The following is a 23,102-nucleotide window of genomic DNA, read 5'->3' as shown; positions in this document are numbered from 1 at the left end:
GTGGAGCGTCTCAACTACACCAGCACGGAAAGGGCACACCTGAACAGAATAGGCATACCCCAAAACTCTCAATACCACACAGAACAGGCCGTACCACTCCCCTCCAACGCGAGAACTAAAGTAAGATTTGTACCCCTGCCGAAAAGCATGCATTCCAAATGCAAGAAAGACGCAAAGCATGTGCTCAACACATACATACAGCTTATGCGAACAACCTGATAAAACACCAGTGAGGCAGAATGCACCAGCATGACTCGACAGGCATGACTTAACATGAGCGCACCTAGTGTCTGCTGAAGCGGGGTCACCTGCGGTACAGTCTACAACCCATGGCAACAGACTTCAGGGATGCTCACTGTCGCAATGGCCCTGGCCTAGGCAGAATGCTTGCAGAAAGACATGGCTCCAACCAGTCAACTGAAGATGTTGCTCCGTTCAATCAGTAAAATTCCACTCTCTCTGATAAGTAATCAATATTTGCAATGGGGCCTGGTGAAGGGCACTTTACACATTTAGCACCTCAGCAGACGATGAGTGCACCTGCTGGATGTTGTGATGTATGACCCGACACTCACCTCAAAGACATTGAGGCATCCTTATCTCGAAGGCAATACCGAGGGAATATGTTTCTAGGCCACGCCTTTGTGATGAGTCGCTCCTGGCAAGCAGTAGCGGATGCAATTTCTTGAGTTTTGGTCTCAAAAACAGCTACCTTGGTGAGATTACCATGACGCCTGTGCTAGCAATTCAAATGTCAAAACATGAATTCATGAGTTCAGTTGCACAGTATCTAAAACTAGGCATTTTATGCAGTCTAATATTTTGTTGAGGATGGCCCTTATGCTTGGCATTATTTTGCAGCTCCCTCAGTCTTGATGTTAGTGTAAGAAAATGTAGAAGTAAAAATATCGAGTTCTAAAATACATTAAATTTAAAAATTGGAACGTCAATATATTACAAAATTCTAAACTTCACCCCCTCAAGGATTAGAACAAAAGGAACGTGGGTGCATGTTCACAGGTGCTGCGACATCAGAGCAGCAGAATGCTGATCCTAATCATGCTTACCCTTTTTAAAAGTCAATGGTCAAGTGCTATGAAGGTTTTACATAAATTGTATACCTCACCTAAGTTTGCTGCCATCTTTTGTGTGCCTGTGTCACTGACTACAATCTATGCTTGGCAAGGTTACTTACATCATGAAGTTTACGAATAAATTGCATTCTAACTACAGGTACGATGCAAAGCTTCACAAAGATGCCTCAATAAAACAAGACCAGTGGAATAAAACAATACTGCAGCTTTATTTAAACATGCTGTTTTAAAAGCTTTGTAGTACAGTAAAAAAACGGTGTTAATATCTTTCAAGAAGAATATTTGTGCATAACATGACAGCACTGCTGTACAGTGTGCAATAAAATGGCTATGGCTTATAGTCCTTGCCATTAAAACAATTTAAAATATCACAGTAAGATTACAGTAGTATTCAGGTACTTTGTACTTATGCACTGTTAATATTTAAATACAGGCATTACAGAAAAAAAAGAAAGGATCAGCTGAACAGTCATTTGAACAGCATTCAAGTGCTACTAAAAAAAAAAAGAAAGACAGCTGGAATATTTCCAGACCTGACCTCTTAGCTGGACATTTTCCCCATCAGTCCAATCTCCTTTTCTTTGGTTCCACTCCTGGCTCCTCCTTCAGTTGCATAATCGACTCTGCCTTAATTTCCACTTTCACCTCCACTTTCATTTGAGTTGCTGGCTGCTTCGCCGATGCCTGTTTCCCTTGAACACCTGTCTCTTGTTTTTCTTGGACAGCTGGCTCTTCCTTGACTCGTATCACTGCTTCTTGCACCCCCACCACTTTCTTCACTTGCAGTACTGGCTCATTCTTTGGTTGAGCCTTCAGAGGTGACTGGCTTTGTATTCTGCACAAGATCAAAACAGTTAGGAGATTTCAGCAAAGATCAGAATTAAAACTTGGCCTATGTAATTTGCTGATACCTTTCTCACATCAAAACCAGGAAAAGACCAATTAAACATGCAAGAACACTCAAGCAGCAACAGTATTCTCAGTCAGTCCCTTTCGGAGATGTGTTCCCTTTTTCCCGAGACCGGCTAACTTTAGTTGCATTTGGCATCTATGGGCCACAGCATCCTGGCACTGTACCAAGACAGCGTGCCAAGAGCACTGTAGATTCATATCACCGACTCTCAAGGTAGTGCGGCCAAGGGAGTCACAAATGTTCTAGCACAATGAAGTTTGAAATGGCCACAAACGGTTGGAAAGCGGCTGCTTTGGCTTTTTCTTGATTTTGCAGCAAGCATGACTGCAACATTGCAAATAGAGCAACTTATACAAAACAGTCGCTTTTCGACCAAAAGCAACCACTTGTGAGTGGTCACTTTTTTTTTACGACAATGTGGTAGAAAACTTGCAGCTACCTCAATCCCGTGACTTTGTGAATCACCAGTGCGAATGAGCCCATAGATGCAGACTTGTGTGGTGTTACAGTCTCGTCAAATCTTGCAAAAATGAAAGTAGTATCTCTGGCAGTGATCATTCTTGAATACTACCAGAGGTGTTAAATGATGGCACATGTAGAAGGGGACCCAGCATGTGATATGCATTGCATCAAAAAGAGGAAGGTACTAAAAGGCTAGCAACCGTTTCACTAAACATGTTTCTGCACCTTTTGTTTATGAACGCCACAATTTGATATTATCCATACAAACAGCAAGAATATATTAACCAAATGGAACACAAATAGAACACCTAATAGAAATACAGACTGGCGCACCACAGGGATCCATACTTGGCCCTGTATTATTTAACATTTATATTAATGACCTTCCAAGCATTTCACCTTTCCCGCTTTCCTTGCAATAATTTTCGCGCTTCAGTTCACTGCAAGAACAAGTTGCTGTTAACTGCTGAACCTTCTTGCTGTCGCCTAGTCTCTTCATGCAGCATTGTGGCAATGGTGCTGTCAGACTGTCTACAAGTTTAGATAACCAGCTCGTAAATTAATTTTGCTAGCAGTTGCACTAGCTCTTAGCAGCATCAACCAATATGTGGACAAGGCATGCGAGACGAGTCGCTGCCTCACTTAAACGAACAACTGTGTGGGCCACGTCATTCAGTGCACCATCAAAACAGTTCAGAACGAAACAGTTAGAACCATTTGGTGGAAATTTTCTCGGAACCGATTTTTTGGAATATGCGGCGAAAGCAGCGAATACTGTTCTGAATAAGCATCACGCTTTTCACAGTGAAGCTTGCACTCAGATGGGAGTTTCCCCATACTAAGCTTTATTATCCGAACTTCCTACATTTTAGTTTACTTTCGGTAGAAATAAAAGCTTACACCTCCTCCCTTGTCAGAATAGCATTGCAGAACAAATGAGCAATCACCATCGTATGGCGAAAGAGCAGGAACACAGCCAGCACATAAAGAAGCGACCATCAGCAGCAAAGCACACGAGTCCTTGCCGTCACGTCACATTAGCGCGACAGCAGCGACGCCAGTGTTCATTCTTGGGGCTAATACAAACACACGCTACATGCCAACTGTTCCCAAATAAAGTGACATCAGCACTGTAAGCCAGAAAAGCTTCGCTACCTGGTGCTTGTGCTAGGCCCAGCTTCATTTGCCTTCGTTTTGAAAAGCCAGGCATCCATCATGGTTGGCTCTGGCTTGCTATCCCTGCAAGTGTTGCAATAGAAAAGATTTTTTTTTAAAATGTAAGCTGCAATGTCACACCAGAGTCCTGGGTTCCAGAAATGCACTTTAGTTACACATTTATAGACAAAAACTACCAATGTAACAAATAACGAGCCTTTTGGAATGACTGGAAAGGGACACTTAAGCTTTTCTTAAGGTGCTGCAAAAAGTTTACTGTCCATAATTCCCCACTTCCCAATTTAGGAATGGTTACATAAGAAGCAGTGTAGAAGATTATTTTTAAAGGCGGGTGTCGCAGCGAGTGCAGGCCAGTGCAAGTGCAAAACTGAAAGAACAGATATCATATGCTCAACTGCATAAGAAATTTATTGTTCCTTCATAAAGTAAATTACAATTGCAGCTGTATCTCCCAGATCATACGATCCGGGTTCTGGAACAAAACTGGGGTGCCCGAAAAATCCGCTGAGCACCCGCCATTTCTTCAATGCACCCTTACAGTAGTTGTAGAGAAAAAAAGAACAGTCCTTTGGGAACGTTCCTGTAGGTTCCGTAGGTTCTGGCGTCTCCAGAACCTACGACCGTGTTCGACGACGGGTATTCTGGAAGGGTCTTTATCGCTCCGTTCGCCGCTACGTTGCAGCTTGCGACCTGTGCCAGCGCCGAAAGAAACCTACGGTTCCCCCTGCCGGTCGCCTTCAGCCTATTGAAGTCCCAGCCGAGCCGTTTTATCGAGTGGGGTTGGACTTGTTAGGTCCCTTTCCAACTTCGACAAATGGAAATAAATGGGTTGCAGTAGCCACGGATTATGCCACTCGGTATGCAATCACTCGAGCGATACCGACCAGCTGTGCGACTGACGTTGCAGATTTCCTCCTCTACGACATTATTCTCCAGCATGGCGCTCCTCGTCACCTACTCACAGACCGTGGTCGCTGCTTATTGTCCCGTGTGGTTGATGACCTACTTCGATCTTGTGCTACTCGTCACAACTTCACCACGTCTTACCACCCCCAGACTAACGGACTTACGGAACGCCTCAACCGCACCCTGACAGACATGCTTTCCATGTATGTATCTGACGACCACACCGATTGGGACATTGCCCTCCTGTTCGTCACCTTTGCCTACAACTCGTCGCGTCATGACACAGCCGGCTACTCACCGTTTTATCTTCTTTTTGGCCGTGATCCGTTACTACCTTTCGACTCCCTGCTTCCGTCTGACCCACCTTCCACCACTTCGTACGCTCAAGATGCCATCACCCGTGCTCTCATCGCACGTACAGTAGCCCGCGCTCGGTTCTCGTCGTCCCAGACTGCACAGAAGTCCCTCTATGATAGCCGACATAGGGATGCCGATTTCCCTCCGGGCTCTCTCGTTCTACTCTGGCTCCCATCCCGTCGTGTTGGCCTCTGCGAGAAGCTTCTGTCGCGATACGTCGGGCCCTACCGAGTCTTGCGCCAAGTGACACCTCTCACCTATGAGATTTCCCCGACCACAAACTCATCGACTGCTACACCCAGAACTGACATCGTGCACGTTTCTCGCCTGAAGCCCTACAACGGTGACACGCCCTTCTAACCATAACAGGCACCGGGACGGTGCTTTGCTGGCCGGGGTAATGTCACGGGTATGCAAAGGTGACTCAGGCACGGGCGCTGAAATGACACCCAATGGAGGAAGACGACAACGTTGTTGTTGTGGGTTTGAGTCTGAGGCTGCCCTGTTGTCCTACGATCCTGTCCTCTCTGTGCAGCATTAACTCGATCAGTATTAACTGAATAAATCATCCCCGTAACAATATGGCTGCTAAGACGTCATTTGCTCCACACGAATCTCCCAGTGTGTGGGCTGGGCCCACACACTGGGAGACCCACCAGCGCCTCCTAGTACAAGCGGTGTAAACCAGTAGCATATATGGGAGAGTCTATTTCGACCACAACAGCTCGGGGTCCCGTGACCTGAGCACAAATGTCACATATGATGTCATTCACAGAATGGTTGTGGCAAGTACTGCGATTTTGCCAGTGGCGGTAGTTCACTGATGTCAATGGGGGGTAATAACCTAAGCTGTGCCACTTCGCGGTTATCACTATTTTACCATCACCACTACTGCCAGAGCCAGGGTCGACAGCGACATGCCAATAACACCAACGTGATTACTTCCTAAACGTAAATGACCCAACCGCTCCACCAATGATGTCCTACATGACGTTTCTTCTCAGGTGATGTGACCCTGAGCTATTGAGGCACAAATAGACACTCCCAGCTTACATGCGCCTGAGTTTAGGGCATGTGTACGCTGAAATGCCGTTTTGCTGCAGAATGGCGCAATGGCACCGCACTTCCACCCCTGATTTTAAGTATAAATAACCTTCTGTTTTTTCCAATAAATCAGAGTTAAAAGCAAGTGCCTGTGCTGTGTCATTCTACTTTTGGGCAAAGTTAGGTGGGGTCTCACTGCTGGCGCTCCTCCCTCTGAAATCGATAATACATATCTGTCTGCTTAACCGAGTACTTCTATGCTACCATTATCTCATACCCAACATGGTAGTGCTGCTTAGCTCGAGGACACAGATTCAATTCCTAGCCACAGCGGCCACATTTCAATGGAGGCGAAATGAAAGAACAGTTGTGTACTTAGATTTAAGTGCACATTAAGGAACCCCATGTGGTGAAAATTCATCCAGAGTCCACCACAAAGGGATGGCTCCCCCCCCCCATACAGGGTTTTAGAGAAAAAAATTCAAGGGTATTAAAAGATTGACCCAGTCAAAGATTTTTCAAGGGTGCAAAATGGTATATTACGTAGCACATTTTTGCTGCAGCAGCGTTTTGAAAACGCTACAGATAGTACGAGAGATACAAACATTGTATTGGAAATAATATCCAGTCTTGCTCGGACTTTCTTGCATTGCATGATGCCTGTGAGTTCTCCTGCTCTACTTAGTATAAATATTCCACAAACATACACTGACACAAGTCAAATGAGCTTCAGCTTTCTACAACCCTTGTTTAACAAAAAATAAAAAATATCAAAGCCCAAAAGTGCAGTAAATTTCTTCACAATGTTCTCATCAGATAAGCCAAGAGATAAAAAGTAGGAAGATGGAGGCAAACCAATGAAGAAAAAAAATTAAGACAGCTTCGCACTAGTGGTGCCAAGCCTGAAGGAAGAGCAGAGCTGGGCAGCCTTCCTTGTTTCTATTTATTTTTCTATTTTTCCATTTCTTTTTATGTCTTTATATGTTTATATGTATTTATTTCCTTTGTTTCTCTCTAGTTCTCTTTTTCTCTTTCTATCTGTCTTTCTCTCTTTCTTCCTCTCGCTTTGTACTCTTTCTCTTCCCGATCTGAGTTATTGAATCTCACACTGGGCAAATTGGCGCACTCATTCCGAGAGCCAAGCAGAAGATGAGTAAGAGGACAAAGAGAGCGTGCCGGCCAAGTTATTACGGTCATGATGGTGATAGCTTTTTACTAGGGATGTGCGAATATTCGAAATTTCAAATATTTTTCGAACAGCGTTTGCTATTCGATTCAATTCGCACTGGAATTTTACTATTCGAACTTCCCAAAGACAAATACAGTCGACGTCCGATTAAAAGTGACCCCTTCAGATTTTCAATATGCTTCACCTCATTACAGTCTTGTATTGCGGCAAAGCTGCCTTTCAAGCTCCGTTACGGTTGAACTTGGCCAAGACACAGTCAACGTTCGATTGGAAGTGGTACCTACATTTTCAATATGCTTCACCTAATCACACCCCCATATTGCGGCAAAGCTGCCTTTCAAGCTCCGCTACGGTCTTAAATGTATTAATTTGTACATCGTCTTGTATTCATTGTTTTGTGTATTACTTTTGTTTTCGATTTTGTTGTAGCCACTTCGTTTCGATGATTTCTTGATGCCTGCATCATGAAGGTTTTCTCTAGCACTTTTTTTTCTTCAGCTTATACTAACTATTGTATAATCATAGATTTATACGCCATAGCAGTGTTTTTTTTTCCTTTGATTTTTTTCATTCACTTTTTGCTTTCATTTGTCAGTCTTGTGTTTTCCCTAGCTTTTCAGTAAATTTTTTTTATCAATGCATTCTTTTTTCTCATGCTGCATTTGACACTTAACATACATGTGTTTCAGTATTAGGAGGTCCCCCCGTCAGTTCCCGGAACTATGGGACCTCCGAATGTAGTACATATCACTAATTATGTTACATTGTAAAGAAACTGAATAAATTGAATTGAATAAATTGAACTCAAGAAAACGCTGGTTCCAATATGGAGATGAAAGATGTGGCAGAGGTGGGGGCTCAATTAATGCTGTTTTGGACCTAAAAGTTGGGCAGGAAGTCCGAAAAATCGGACGCCGAAGCTTTTTAGCATACAAAATTTCAGATGTTCTTATATGTCGACGTCTACGAGGCAGATTTAGAACTCCGGACTTGAAGGGAGCACACCCTTGCCCGCCACATCAGTTGAGCTTCCACAGAAGTTGAAATAGGATGAGAGGTTGAGCAAATGGCATCTTTGCCTATCACGTGTAAAGTGTTGTCGGCAACACTTTGGTTGCACCAAATCATGTACATAAATACAATTCAGCCTCTACATTGCCTCATTCTTGATAACTATGAAACACCACCCCACCAGCGCTTCGCGAGGAGGAACTTTGCGAAGCGCATCAACCTAGCAAAAAGGAACACTTTCATGATACTATCTCATAAGAATATGCTTAGGAATCCTCTCCAACTTTTTTTTCTGCAATTTCGCTTCAAAGTATTCCAAAAATATTCTATTTGATCCGCACTCACACTTCAATATTCGAATTCACTTCGCACCCAAAATTTTTATATTCGTACAGCTCTACTTTTTACACGACCGACGAAGTTCCTCCTCGCGAAGAAATTTGATTTCGTTTTTAATTGGTAGTGGGGCTTCCCAATTCCTGTGGCACATACCCGACCGAGTTTTTTGGTTTGTCGGACAAGGAACGATTTGCTAAACAGCTTCGCTGTTAAAACAGTGTAAATGGAAGAAACAAACCAGCACCGAGCACTGCTGCCACTCACTCTCTCCCACTACTGGGATTTCAAGTTCTGCACATGCACTTCAGAGGCCTTAAATTCCTATACAGTGAAACACGGATATACTATTGAACATGAGTATATGGAATTATTTTCTGTAGAGAACAATAATAATACCCCCTAGATATTCCATGTAAAAGTATAGCACCATATTATGGGAGTATGTAAAAAGTTTTCACGATCATTTTCGATATCAACGCTGTGCCTCTGCAAGTGAACTTCTACAAACAGTAGCTCTATAACTTCTTGCGATATTGGAAACATTCATGCCAACAAAACAGCACTACTTTAACAGCAGAGCTATTTAAGGTCGAGGTTAATCCCTGGGGAGTGTCGTCCGCAGTTTCCCAGCAGGTATGTGCCTACCACTACTCACCAGTGGTCCTCTAAAAATGAAAAAGTTCCCGGGCAAAAGCGTATGTGCCACGGGGAGAGAAAGAAAGAAAAAAGGAATTAGGGAAAGAAAAAAATAGAGAACAAAAGAGAGAAAGAAAGAGAGAAAGAGGAAAAGAGAGAAAGAAACAAAGACTTTGGGAAGACATCTGGTTGGGAGCGCAGAAGTACAATATGTATGACCTCATTTGTACCGATGCAGACAATGCCTAGCAATGTGGTGCCACCAGCTTAGGTGTCTAACCAGCCCATTGCAACGTTCAAGGGGCCCTGCAACACTTTTTCAGTATGGTCAGTAAACGCTACCGATCCGTAGTCAAGGTCTTGAGAACAGGTGAGCCAAAGATTACAGCGCAGGACGCGGCCTGGAATTTACAATTAATTCTCAAAGTCAGCAAAAAATCATTCTCCCTTCTTTCTACAAATGATGTCATATACCCAAATGACTGCACCATATACCCTAATTCACGGCCATTGGCTGATTTGAGCATCATGAGCTGCATGGTTACCATGGCCGCCACGTGCCCACGCGCGCACTCACAATCGCACTGAGAGTAAGTCACGCGTTCGAAGGAAAAGAAGAATAAGTGTTCAAGGTCATGACATGCGCATGACATAACTTCTTCGCCCTGTGCCATCCCTTCCTGCTTAGCTTCCAGCGCGCTCGTAGGGATGAGAGAAGAGAGAAAGCAATTACAGCGTGCGACAAATGTCTAACTCCGCTCGTACTTGACGGATTCTAAAAATTTTTGCGGCAGTCAATTCGTGAGGCCATAAACTGCTTTGATGAAGACATTCGATGGTTACTTGGAAAAGTGTTGCAGGGCCCCTTTAATCAGTGAAGCTGTTTGAATTTTTAATGGCGGAGCTGTTTAAGTTCGAGCTTGATCCGTTAGCGTTGGCAAAAACTTTGTCGAGCTATGACATCACCATGCGTCGCCTGCAACGCATTGGAGAAAGGAGGAGGAGATATAATATTTCTTGGTGAGGCGGGATTCAAACCCAGGTACCCACATTCCGAAGGCGAGCATCACTTGGCTATCTAGGCACGCTAGCAGAACAAGCATTTATGGAAACCATGTGATTACATTGCTTTGGGCAAAAGAACGAGAAAAAGATAGAAAGAAATAGACAAACAGAGAGAGAGAAAGAAACACTCAGAATAAGAGAGAAAGAGAAAGAAATAGATAAAGGAAACGATAGAAACAAAAAGAGAGAGAAAGAAAGCATAGCACAGCCATGTATATTATAGTATTACAATGGCATGGGAAAGGGAACTGAGGGTAACGAGGAGGGAAAGGAGAGTAAAGTATAGCATGGGTATATACTACAGAATAGCAAAGGGGTGGGAAAGGGAAGTGGGGGTGAGGAGCCATGCCAAGCACCTCCTAGCATAGCTGAGCCATGGGTACTACAGTTGAACCCTTTTATAAGATGCACGCAACGAGGGAGCAGTTCTTGTCCTTTGCATAATGTGTCTCTTACAAACGGGATACCATGTTCTCGTTTTCTTATCTACCCCTACTTTGATGCAGGCCAACTGGTGTCTCTTACACCCATATGTCTCTCACATCAGTGCCTCTTATACAGGAGTTCTACTGTATAGTAAAGCAAGGGGGGTGGGAAAGGGAAGGGTGGGTGAGGAGGACTGATGCAAGGGTGTGGAGGAGGGAAAGGAGGAGAAAAAAGGAATACTGAGAGGGTATACCATAGCACAACCATGTGCAGGTGCGGCCACTGCTAGAGGTAACACGGAGCGAGTGGCCACGCTTCGTGGCGTGCCACAACGGGCGCCGTGCAAAGTATTGCGGAGCAAGCGCAATCAGTACCAGAGGCAGAGTTAGCTGCGTGTCGTCCGCTACAGTTTTTTCCACTTCACCGCGAGCAGCGAAACCTAGATTGCCCGCACGCTTTACCAGAGGGCGTGTGGCGAAGTGGGAGGATCCATAGTGCTTTTTTTTTTAGCGCAAGAAACGACACCACGAAAAAGAAGACAGAACACAGAACTTTCTTGCACGAAAAAAAAGCACTATGAATTCTCACCAACTAGCCCGCTAACGCATTATCTTGAAGTGGGAGGAACCATAGCAGACGATGCGCAGCAAACTCTGCCTCTGGCACTGATTGCGCTTGCGCCACAATACTTTGCACAGCGCCCGTTTGGTGACCCGAGGAGCACGGCCACGTGCGCCGTGTTACCTCTAACATTGGCCGTGCCTGTACAGTATAGCATAGCATGGGGTGGGAAAGAAAAGTAAAGGTGAGGTCGAGTTACCTGAGGGATAGGAGGGGGGAAAGGAGTAGTGGGCAATATATAAAAAAAAGAAAGGAAGATGAAATAAACAAAAAAGAAGATGATGTAGAAAGAGAGAAACAAAGAAAGAAGCATGAAAGAAATATGATAAATATTATCTGGGGTTTTATGTCCGAAAACCACGATATGATTAATTATGAGGCACGCCATAGCGGAGGGCTCTAGAAATTTCGACCATCTGGTGTTCTTTAGCGTGCACTGACATCGCATAGTACACGGGCCTCTAGCATTTCGCCTCCATCAAAATGCCACCACCACAGAAAGAATTATGCAAGAAAAAAGATGAAAAAAAGAACTCAATCTGCATTCGCCATCTGGTGGCGCTTGCTTGCCAGCTCCGCTGTTTACTCAGATTGCACAGGCGTTGAACTGGCTTTAATTTTTTTCTTTCCTTTTTTTCGTTTGCTGCCAACAAGGCATTGAATCAAATGTGAATTACATGCTATGAGGATACATGAGCCAGCTGTGTGTATCAAAACACAAAATCTGTCTAACGCTCGTAGATTACCATTCTTAATATTTGCACATCTGCAGCTTGAATTCGCGTCCCCTATATGGTCTCCCTAACATGAGTGCTTAATCCGTAGTATGTTAGAAGCCACCCAAAATCGAGCCAGTCGATTCATTTCCAGCAGTTACAACCACCAGTCAAGCATGACTCAATCCTAGAGCTCATTTTATGCACAGCCGACCCAATGGTGGCTGCAGTTTCAATAGCAACAGCGTTTGACTTCACAGCACTAGGGTGCAGTGAATGCATCAAACAGATTGTCTCCCACGGAAATTACCTGTTTTCAACCTTCTCCAGGAACACTAATACAAAAATGGTGGCTCGCAATGAATTATATCAGCATTTAACCCATTCTAATGCATTTCTTGTTTCCCCCATGAAAGGTCGTCCAAAAATGTTTCCAACGCTACAATTTGACGCAAAACCAAAACCAAAGCTCTGTTTGCACCAATCTGGTCAGAGAAAACCTTGGCAGTGTTATTGCCAATGCCATCACAAGATCATGGCCATGGATGGCAAATTTGTGTAGCATGAAAGCAATGACGAGCAGTTTCCAGTGTGATTATGAGTGCACTTTAAAACAATGAGTTATTTTACTTCAACTAATGCCAACAGGTTGTATCACATATTCTGAAAGTTCCAGAGAATTGCATGCACTGCAGAACAGACTGGCAATGTTGTTAGTCCAGTGTGGGCCACCATATCATTTGCAGCTGTTGGAGACATTCGAGAAGTATGGATAATCAGTAGAGCTGTGCAAATAGCAAAATTTTGGGTGCGAAGCGAATTCGAATAATAAAGGTTCAGTGCGAATCGAATCGAATAATTTTCAAATAATTTTCGAATATTTCTAGAATATTTTTCGAATACTTCGAAGTGAAATTACAGAAAAAAGTTGCAGAGAATCCCTAAGTATGTTCTTATGAGATAGCAACATGAAAGTGTTTCTTTTTGCTAGGTTGATGAAGCGCTGGCACAGGGTGGCGTTTCATAGTTGTCTTATCAAGAATGGGGCAATGTAGAGGCCAAATTGTATTTATGTACATGATTTGGTGCAACCAAAGTGTTGCTGACAACACTTGACACATGATGGGCAAAGATGCCATTTTCTCAGCCTCTTTCAACTTCTGTGGAAGTCCAACTGATGTGGCGGACAAGGGTGTGCTCCCTTCAAGTCCGAAGTTCCAAAGCTGCCTCGTAGACGTCGATATATAAGAACATCTGAAATTTCGGATGCTAAAAAGATTCGGCGTCCGATTTTTCGAACTTCCTGCCCAAATTTCAGGTCCAAAACAGCACTAATTGAGCCCCCACCTCTGCCACATCTTTCATCTCCATGCTGGAACCAGCGTTTTCTTGAGTTAATCCATTTGCGACCATAGCGGAGCTTGAAAGGCAGCTTTGCCGCAATACGGGGGTGTGATGAGGTGAAGCATATTGAAACTCTAGGGACCACTTCGAATCGGACGTTGACTGCGTCTTGGCCAAATTCGACCGTAACGGAGCTTGAAAGGCAGCTTTCCCGCAGTACGAGAGTGTGATGAGGTGAAGCATATTGAAAAATCACACCATCTCCCGCTAAAGGGGACCATGAGGCGATGCGAAGCAACGTTTCGGCATGTCGAGCCCGCGTTTCAGATGGGGAGTGGAGAGGGGAAAAGTGGAAAGGGAAGAGGGGAAGTGGGGAGGGGAGATAAGGAAGGGAGAGGGGGAAGTGGGAAAGGGGGAAGGGAAAGAGGGGAAGTAGAGAAGAGATGTGTGGAGAGGAGGTGTGTGGAGAGGGTTTGCGCACGCGCAGTATGGGCGCTCACGCCGCACACCACCACCACCGGATTGAACTCCGCCATAAGATGCTTCACATCTAAAATCTGTAGGGGTCACTTCGAATCGCGCTGACTGCGTCTTGGCCAAGTTAGACCGTAAATGAACCTGAAAGGCAGCTTTGCCGCAACACGGGGATGTGATGAGGTGAAGCGTATTGAAAATCTGTAGGGGTCACTTTCAATCGGACGTTGACTGTATTTGTTTTTGGGAAGTTCGAATAGTTCGAATAGTAAAATTTCAGTGCGAATCGAATCGAATAGCAAACACTATTCGAAAAATATTCGAAATTTCAAATATTCGCACACCCCTAATAATCAGACATGCAAACAAAAGCAAGGATGCCTACATTTATTTTTTTTTTCATGGCGTTAAAGTGTTAAAGTGCTGCCTAAGACTGATAATGACAGAAATTAGTGAAGTCTCAAGGTGTGAATATAAAGTTCACTGGTTTCGTCTTACTGCCAGATTTGGGAGATTTGCTATGTTTCTCTTTAAAATAAAATTATGTGCATGTCCGATTTCCACAAGTTTAAGCATTCCATTGCTATTTTTATGTTGATTCTCTACTTAGGACCCATAATATGTGGGTGCTTCTTCAAGTCTGGGACATATTACCATCAGGGAAAGTACTGCTAAATGATTCAGTTGTGGTTTAGGTGGTTTTCTTCTGCCCCTTGCTTCATTCTATCAACTTAATAATTTGACCAGCTTTGTCAGTCCCTTCAGGTGACAAAATAATGGAAGTCGACCATAATCCCAAACCAACCTTTTTCAATTTCACAAGAAACCTGCAAGGCAGAGTGTGTAGGATACACTTCCTTGCCAGGACATGAGAAGGTGGGGATTTAAAAATGGCCACAGAAAATGCAAATGAATAAATAAACAAACAAGCATGATCGATAAACACAAAGTACAACCACAATACGCACTTCTTGTTAACGGGGAGAACGCAGTCCATGCCCTTGTTGTTGACGTTCGCAACTTCACTTCCGACCTGGTGACAGTTAAGCGTTGTTGGAAACTGGATTGATTCAATCAACTGTAAAATGCAAGCAAGAGACAGGCACAAAATCATTAGGCAAAAACAGAGCTACACGGCAAAAAATTGACTTTAAACACAATACACAAAATAAATATATCGTTAATATGCACTTATACAGGGTATCTTATTAAGCTGATCGTGCTAAGTTTCCAAAGTCGGCCAGGTTTTTTTGTCCTTTTGTGAAATTCCCCTATGGACACAATTACAACTGATGCTGTAACCCTCTAGCAGGCATGCAAACAAATAAAAATTTCCTAATAGAGATCCACTAATACAGTTATATTGTGATATAATGAATTCAGCGAAATAGACAACTTATCTAGCTATATCGAGTGCACAAGAATGAGTAAACCCAGCTGGGTGTACATGCTTTCACATGGAGGTCATGGAGGTGAGCGCATAGGCAGCCGGCATTCTTTATTTCCCAGGTTATCCATGGTGAATACAAAGGCAGGGCACGCTGAGGTTGCTTGTAGCTAAATGTGTGCCATCTACCTGCACGCCTATCTCAATGTTTTGAAGACATGATGAGAGAGGAAACATGATGCAATCTTTTTCCAAAGAGTGGTCCTGTAGGCATATGAAATCTTGTTCGAAATAACAGTTCAGCAGATTTTAAGAGTTCAAATTTGCTAGTTTTTTTTGCCGGGATAAGCCTCGTGTGACTCGATGTCAAGCCCTGCCTTGTGTTTTTGGTTTCCGGGCCTCTGTCAAGCTGCAGACCGCAGCTTTTAGCCCTGGAACCCATTCCAAATGTATTTGGAAAAAATAAAGGATTTGAATTTGGCAGCGGTGCCTGTGGTCTTCGCAGCACTTATATCTCTTCATTTACGCAGAGCAACTAGGCGACGCTGTCCACTGAAACCGGCATCGGACTTCACCCTGGCCGAAAAAGACACGCCTACCCTCAGCCATCAACGTGGTGCACACGGAACACTACGATATTTCGGCTGTGCTTGGATTAAGATCCGCTGCTGAAGCTCTGCGCCTGCGCGAGGACTCGGCAGCGACGTCATCCAGAAAAACTACAAAAGCGGGCTTTCTTGTGTCGGCCCCCCCAGTTTGGCAGCGGTGCCTGTGTTCTTCGCAGCACTTATATCTCTTCATTTACGCAGAGCAACTAGGCGACGCTGTCCACTGAAACCGGCATCGGACTTCACCCTGGCCGAAAAAGACACGCCTACCCTCAGCCATCAACGTGGTGCACACGGAACACTACGATATTTCGGCTGTGCTTGGATTAAGATCCGCTGCTGAAGCTCTGCGCCTGCGCGAGGACTCGGCAGCGACGTCATCCAGAAAAACTACAAAAGCGGGCTTTCTTGTGTCGGCCCCCCCAGTTTGGCAGCGGTGCCTGTGTTCTTCGCAGCACTTATATCTCTTCATTTACGCAGAGCAACTAGGCGACGCTGTCCACTGAAACCGGCATCGGACTTCACCCTGGCCGAAAAAGACACGCCTACCCTCAGCCATCAACGTGGTGCACACGGAACACTACGATATTTCGGCTGTGCTTGGATTAAGATCCGCTGCTGAAGCTCTGCGCCTGCGCGAGGACTCGGCAGCGACGTCATCCAGAAAAACTACAAAAGCGGGCTTTCTTGTGTCGGCCCCCTCAGTTTGGCAGCGGTGCCTGTGTTCTTCGCAGCACTTATATCTCTTCATTTACGCAGAGCAACTAGGCGACGCTGTCCACTGAAACCGGCATCGGACTTCACCCTGGCCGAAAAAGACACGCCTACCCTCAGCCATCAACGTGGTGCACACGGAACACTACGATATTTCGGCTGTGCTTGGATTAAGATCCGCTGCTGAAGCTCTGCGCCTGCGCGAGGACTCGGCAGCGACGTCATCCAGAAAAACTACAAAAGCGGGCTTTCTTGTGTCGGCCCCCCAGTTTGGCAGCGGTGCCTGTGTTCTTCGCAGCACTTATATCTCTTCATTTACGCAGAGCAACTAGGCGACGCTGTCCACTGAAACCGGCATCGGACTTCACCCTGGCCGAAAAAGACACGCCTACCCTCAGCCATCAACGTGGTGCACACGGAACACTACGATATTCGGCTGTGCTTGGATTAAGATCCGCTGCTGAAGCTCTGCGCCTGCGCGAGGACTCGGCAGCGACGTCATCCAGAAAAACTACAAAAGCGGGCTTTCTTGTGTCGGCCCCCTCAGTTTGGCAGCGGTGCCTGTGGTCTTCGCAGCACTTATATCTCTTCATTTACGCAGAGCAACTAGGCGACGCTGTCCACTGAAACCGGCATCGGACTTCACCCTGGCCGAAAAAGACACGCCTACCCTCAGCCATCAACGTGGTGCACACGGAACACTACGATATTTCGGCTGTGCTTGGATTAAGATCCGCTGCTGAAGCTCTGCGCCTGCGCGAGGACTCGGCAGCGACGTCATCCAGAAAAACTACAAAAGCGGGCTTTCTTGTGTCGGCCCCCTCAGTTTGGCAGCGGTGCCTGTGGTCTTCGCAGCACTTATATCTCTTCATTTACGCAGAGCAACTAGGCGACGCTGTCCACTGAAACCGGCATCGGACTTCACCCTGGCCGAAAAAGACACGCCTACCCTCAGCCATCAACGTGGTGCACACGGAACACTACGATATTTCGGCTGTGCTTGGATTAAGATCCGCTGCTGAAGCTCTGCGCCTGCGCGAGGACTCGGCAGCGACGTCATCCAGAAAACTACAAAAGCGGGCTTTCTTGTGTCGGCCCCCCCAGTTTGGCAGCGGTGCCTGTGTTCTTCGCAGCACTTATATCTCTTCATTTACGCAGAGCAACTAGGCGACGCTGTCCACTGAAACCGGCATCGGACTTCACCCTGGCCGAAAAAGACACGCCTACCCTCAGCCATCAACGTGGTGCACACGGAACACTACGATATTTCGGCTGTGCTTGGATTAAGATCCGCTGCTGAAGCTCTGCGCCTGCGCGAGGACTCGGCAGCGACGTCATCCAGAAAAACTACAAAAGCGGGCTTTCTTGTGTCGGCCCCCCCAGTTTGGCAGCGGTGCCTGTGTTCTTCGCAGCACTTATATCTCTTCATTTACGCAGAGCAACTAGGCGACGCTGTCCACTGAAACCGGCATCGGACTTCACCCTGGCCGAAAAAGACACGCCTACCCTCAGCCATCAACGTGGTGCACACGGAACACTACGATATTTCGGCTGTGCTTGGATTAAGATCCGCTGCTGAAGCTCTGCGCCTGCGCGAGGACTCGGCAGCGACGTCATCCAGAAAAACTACAAAAGCGGGCTTTCTTGTGTCGGCCCCCCCAGTTTGGCAGCGGTGCCTGTGTTCTTCGCAGCACTTATATCTCTTCATTTACGCAGAGCAACTAGGCGACGCTGTCCACTGAAACCGGCATCGGACTTCACCCTGGCCGAAAAAGACACGCCTACCCTCAGCCATCAACGTGGTGCACACGGAACACTACGATATTTCGGCTGTGCTTGGATTAAGATCCGCTGCTGAAGCTCTGCGCCTGCGCGAGGACTCGGCAGCGACGTCATCCAGAAAAACTACAAAAGCGGGCTTTCTTGTGTCGGCCCCCCCAGTTTGGCAGCGGTGCCTGTGTTCTTCGCAGCACTTATATCTCTTCATTTACGCAGAGCAACTAGGCGACGCTGTCCACTGAAACCGGCATCGGACTTCACCCTGGCCGAAAAAGACACGCCTACCCTCAGCCATCAACGTGGTGCACACGGAACACTACGATATTTCGGCTGTGCTTGGATTAAGATCCGCTGCTGAAGCTCTGCGCCTGCGCGAGGACTCGGCAGCGACGTCATCCAGAAAAACTACAAAAGCGGGCTTTCTTGTGTCGGCCCCCCCAGTTTGGCAGCGGTGCCTGTGTTCTTCGCAGCACTTATATCTCTTCATTTACGCAGAGCAACTAGGCGACGCTGTCCACTGAAACCGGCATCGGACTTCACCCTGGCCGAAAAAGACACGCCTACCCTCAGCCATCAACGTGGTGCACACGGAACACTACGATATTTCGGCTGTGCTTGGATTAAGATCCGCTGCTGAAGCTCTGCGCCTGCGCGAGGACTCGGCAGCGACGTCATCCAGAAAAACTACAAAAGCGGGCTTTCTTGTGTCGGCCCCCTCAGTTTGGGCAGCGGTGCCTGTGTTCTTCGCAGCACTTATATCTCTTCATTTACGCAGAGCAACTAGGCGACGCTGTCCACTGAAACCGGCATCGGACTTCACCCTGGCCGAAAAAGACACGCCTACCCTCAGCCATCAACGTGGTGCACACGGAACACTACGATATTTCGGCTGTGCTTGGATTAAGATCCGCTGCTGAAGCTCTGCGCCTGCGCGAGGACTCGGCAGCGACGTCATCCAGAAAAACTACAAAAGCGGGCTTTCTTGTGTCGGCCCCCCCAGTTTGGCAGCGGTGCCTGTGTTCTTCGCAGCACTTATATCTCTTCATTTACGCAGAGCAACTAGGCGACGCTGTCCACTGAAACCGGCATCGGACTTCACCCTGGCCGAAAAAGACACGCCTACCCTCAGCCATCAACGTGGTGCACACGGAACACTACGATATTTCGGCTGTGCTTGGATTAAGATCCGCTGCTGAAGCTCTGCGCCTGCGCGAGGACTCGGCAGCGACGTCATCCAGAAAAACTACAAAAGCGGGCTTTCTTGTGTCGGCCCCCCCAGTTTGGCAGCGGTGCCTGTGTTCTTCGCAGCACTTATATCTCTTCATTACGCAGAGCAACTAGGCGACGCTGTCCACTGAAACCGGCATCGGACTTCACCCTGGCCGAAAAAGACACGCCTACCCTCAGCCATCAACGTGGTGCACACGGAACACTACGATATTTCGGCTGTGCTTGGATTAAGATCCGCTGCTGAAGCTCTGCGCCTGCGCGAGGACTCGGCAGCGACGTCATCCAGAAAAACTACAAAAGCGGGCTTTCTTGTGTCGGCCCCCCCAGTTTGGCAGCGGTGCCTGTGTTCTTCGCAGCACTTATATCTCTTCATTTACGCAGAGCAACTAGGCGACGCTGTCCACTGAAACCGGCATCGGACTTCACCCTGGCCGAAAAAGACACGCCTACCCTCAGCCATCAACGTGGTGCACACGGAACACTACGATATTTCGGCTGTGCTTGGATTAAGATCCGCTGCTGAAGCTCTGCGCCTGCGCGAGGACTCGGCAGCGACGTCATCCAGAAAAACTACAAAAGCGGGCTTTCTTGTGTCGGCCCCCCCAGTTTGGCAGCGGTGCCTGTGTTCTTCGCAGCACTTATATCTCTTCATTTACGCAGAGCAACTAGGCGACGCTGTCCACTGAAACCGGCATCGGACTTCACCCTGGCCGAAAAAGACACGCCTACCCTCAGCCATCAACGTGGTGCACACGGAACACTACGATATTTCGGCTGTGCTTGGATTAAGATCCGCTGCTGAAGCTCTGCGCCTGCGCGAGGACTCGGCAGCGACGTCATCCAGAAAAACTACAAAAGCGGGCTTTCTTGTGTCGGCCCCCCCAGTTTGGCAGCGGTGCCTGTGTTCTTCGCAGCACTTATATCTCTTCATTTACGCAGAGCAACTAGGCGACGCTGTCCACTGAAACCGGCATCGGACTTCACCCTGGCCGAAAAAGACACGCCTACCCTCAGCCATCAACGTGGTGCACACGGAACACTACGATATTTCGGCTGTGCTTGGATTAAGATCCGCTGCTGAAGCTCTGCGCCTGCGCGAGGACTCGGCAGCGACGTCATCCAGAAAAACTACAAAAGCGGGCTTTCTTGTGTCGGCCCCCCCAGTTTGGCAGCGGTGCCTGTGTTCTTCGCAGCACTTATATCTCTTCATTTACGCAGAGCAACTAGGCGACGCTGTCCACTGAAACCGGCATCGGACTTCACCCTGGCCGAAAAAGACACGCCTACCCTCAGCCATCAACGTGGTGCACACGGAACACTACGATATTTCGGCTGTGCTTGGATTAAGATCCGCTGCTGAAGCTCTGCGCCTGCGCGAGGACTCGGCAGCGACGTCATCCAGAAAAACTACAAAAGCGGGCTTTCTTGTGTCGGCCCCCCCAGTTTGGCAGCGGTGCCTGTGTTCTTCGCAGCACTTATATCTCTTCATTTACGCAGAGCAACTAGGCGACGCTGTCCACTGAAACCGGCATCGGACTTCACCCTGGCCGAAAAAGACACGCCTACCCTCAGCCATCAACGTGGTGCACACGGAACACTACGATATTTCGGCTGTGCTTGGATTAAGATCCGCTGCTGAAGCTCTGCGCCTGCGCGAGGACTCGGCAGCGACGTCATCCAGAAAAACTACAAAAGCGGGCTTTCTTGTGTCGGCCCCCCCAGTTTGGCAGCGGTGCCTGTGTTCTTCGCAGCACTTATATCTCTTCATTTACGCAGAGCAACTAGGCGACGCTGTCCACTGAAACCGGCATCGGACTTCACCCTGGCCGAAAAAGACACGCCTACCCTCAGCCATCAACGTGGTGCACACGGAACACTACGATATTTCGGCTGTGCTTGGATTAAGATCCGCTGCTGAAGCTCTGCGCCTGCGCGAGGACTCGGCAGCGACGTCATCCAGAAAAACTACAAAAGCGGGCTTTCTTGTGTCGGCCCCCCCAGTTTGGCAGCGGTGCCTGTGTTCTTCGCAGCACTTATATCTCTTCATTTACGCAGAGCAACTAGGCGACGCTGTCCACTGAAACCGGCATCGGACTTCACCCTGGCCGAAAAAGACACGCCTACCCTCAGCCATCAACGTGGTGCACACGGAACACTACGATATTTCGGCTGTGCTTGGATTAAGATCCGCTGCTGAAGCTCTGCGCCTGCGCGAGGACTCGGCAGCGACGTCATCCAGAAAAACTACAAAAGCGGGCTTTCTTGTGTCGGCCCCCCCAGTTTGGCAGCGGTGCCTGTGTTCTTCGCAGCACTTATATCTCTTCATTTACGCAGAGCAACTAGGCGACGCTGTCCACTGAAACCGGCATCGGACTTCACCCTGGCCGAAAAAGACACGCCTACCCTCAGCCATCAACGTGGTGCACACGGAACACTACGATATTTCGGCTGTGCTTGGATTAAGATCCGCTGCTGAAGCTCTGCGCCTGCGCGAGGACTCGGCAGCGACGTCATCCAGAAAAACTACAAAAGCGGGCTTTCTTGTGTCGGCCCCCCTCAGTTTGGCAGCGGTGCCTGTGTTCTTCGCAGCACTTATATCTCTTCATTTACGCAGAGCAACTAGGCGACGCTGTCCACTGAAACCGGCATCGGACTTCACCCTGGCCGAAAAAGACACGCCTACCCTCAGCCATCAACGTGGTGCACACGGAACACTACGATATTTCGGCTGTGCTTGGATTAAGATCCGCTGCTGAAGCTCTGCGCCTGCGCGAGGACTCGGCAGCGACGTCATCCAGAAAAACTACAAAAGCGGGCTTTCTTGTGTCGGCCCCCCCAGTTTGGCAGCGGTGCCTGTGTTCTTCGCAGCACTTATATCTCTTCATTTACGCAGAGCAACTAGGCGACGCTGTCCACTGAAACCGGCATCGGACTTCACCCTGGCCGAAAAAGACACGCCTACCCTCAGCCATCAACGTGGTGCACACGGAACACTACGATATTTCGGCTGTGCTTGGATTAAGATCCGCTGCTGAAGCTCTGCGCCTGCGCGAGGACTCGGCAGCGACGTCATCCAGAAAAACTACAAAAGCGGGCTTTCTTGTGTCGGCCCCCCCAGTTTGGCAGCGGTGCCTGTGTTCTTCGCAGCACTTATATCTCTTCATTTACGCAGAGCAACTAGGCGACGCTGTCCACTGAAACCGGCATCGGACTTCACCCTGGCCGAAAAAGACACGCCTACCCTCAGCCATCAACGTGGTGCACACGGAACACTACGATATTTCGGCTGTGCTTGGATTAAGATCCGCTGCTGAAGCTCTGCGCCTGCGCGAGGACTCGGCAGCGACGTCATCCAGAAAAACTACAAAAGCGGGCTTTCTTGTGTCGGCCCCCCCAGTTTGGCAGCGGTGCCTGTGTTCTTCGCAGCACTTATATCTCTTCATTTACGCAGAGCAACTAGGCGACGCTGTCCACTGAAACCGGCATCGGACTTCACCCTGGCCGAAAAAGACACGCCTACCCTCAGCCATCAACGTGGTGCACACGGAACACTACGATATTTCGGCTGTGCTTGGATTAAGATCCGCTGCTGAAGCTCTGCGCCTGCGCGA

At 47.6% G+C, this 23,102-nt stretch overlaps 1 protein-coding gene across 1 annotated transcript in view; it reads right to left on the bottom strand.

Moving 5' to 3' along the window:
* Positions 1–1,279: 1,279 nt before the first annotated feature.
* Positions 1,280–23,102, bottom strand: part of LOC119391808 (uncharacterized) — a 36,154-nt gene continuing 14,331 nt past the window's right edge. Inside the window, exons 2-4 of the mRNA XM_037659459.2 lie at positions 14,742–14,851; positions 3,625–3,708; positions 1,280–1,929 (exon numbers count right to left, since the gene is read on the bottom strand). Coding sequence (XP_037515387.2) covers positions 1,656–1,929; positions 3,625–3,708; positions 14,742–14,851 — 468 coding nt within the window. The 3' untranslated portion in view covers positions 1,280–1,655. The remainder of the gene's footprint in view (positions 1,930–3,624; positions 3,709–14,741; positions 14,852–23,102) is intronic.

The sequence above is a fragment of the Rhipicephalus sanguineus genome, chromosome 1 (genome assembly GCF_013339695.2).
Source record: "Rhipicephalus sanguineus isolate Rsan-2018 chromosome 1, BIME_Rsan_1.4, whole genome shotgun sequence".
NCBI classification, from domain to species: domain Eukaryota; kingdom Metazoa; phylum Arthropoda; class Arachnida; order Ixodida; family Ixodidae; genus Rhipicephalus; species Rhipicephalus sanguineus.
The sequence above is the reverse complement of the archived record's forward strand: the minus strand, read 5'-3'. Positions and strand labels throughout refer to the sequence as shown.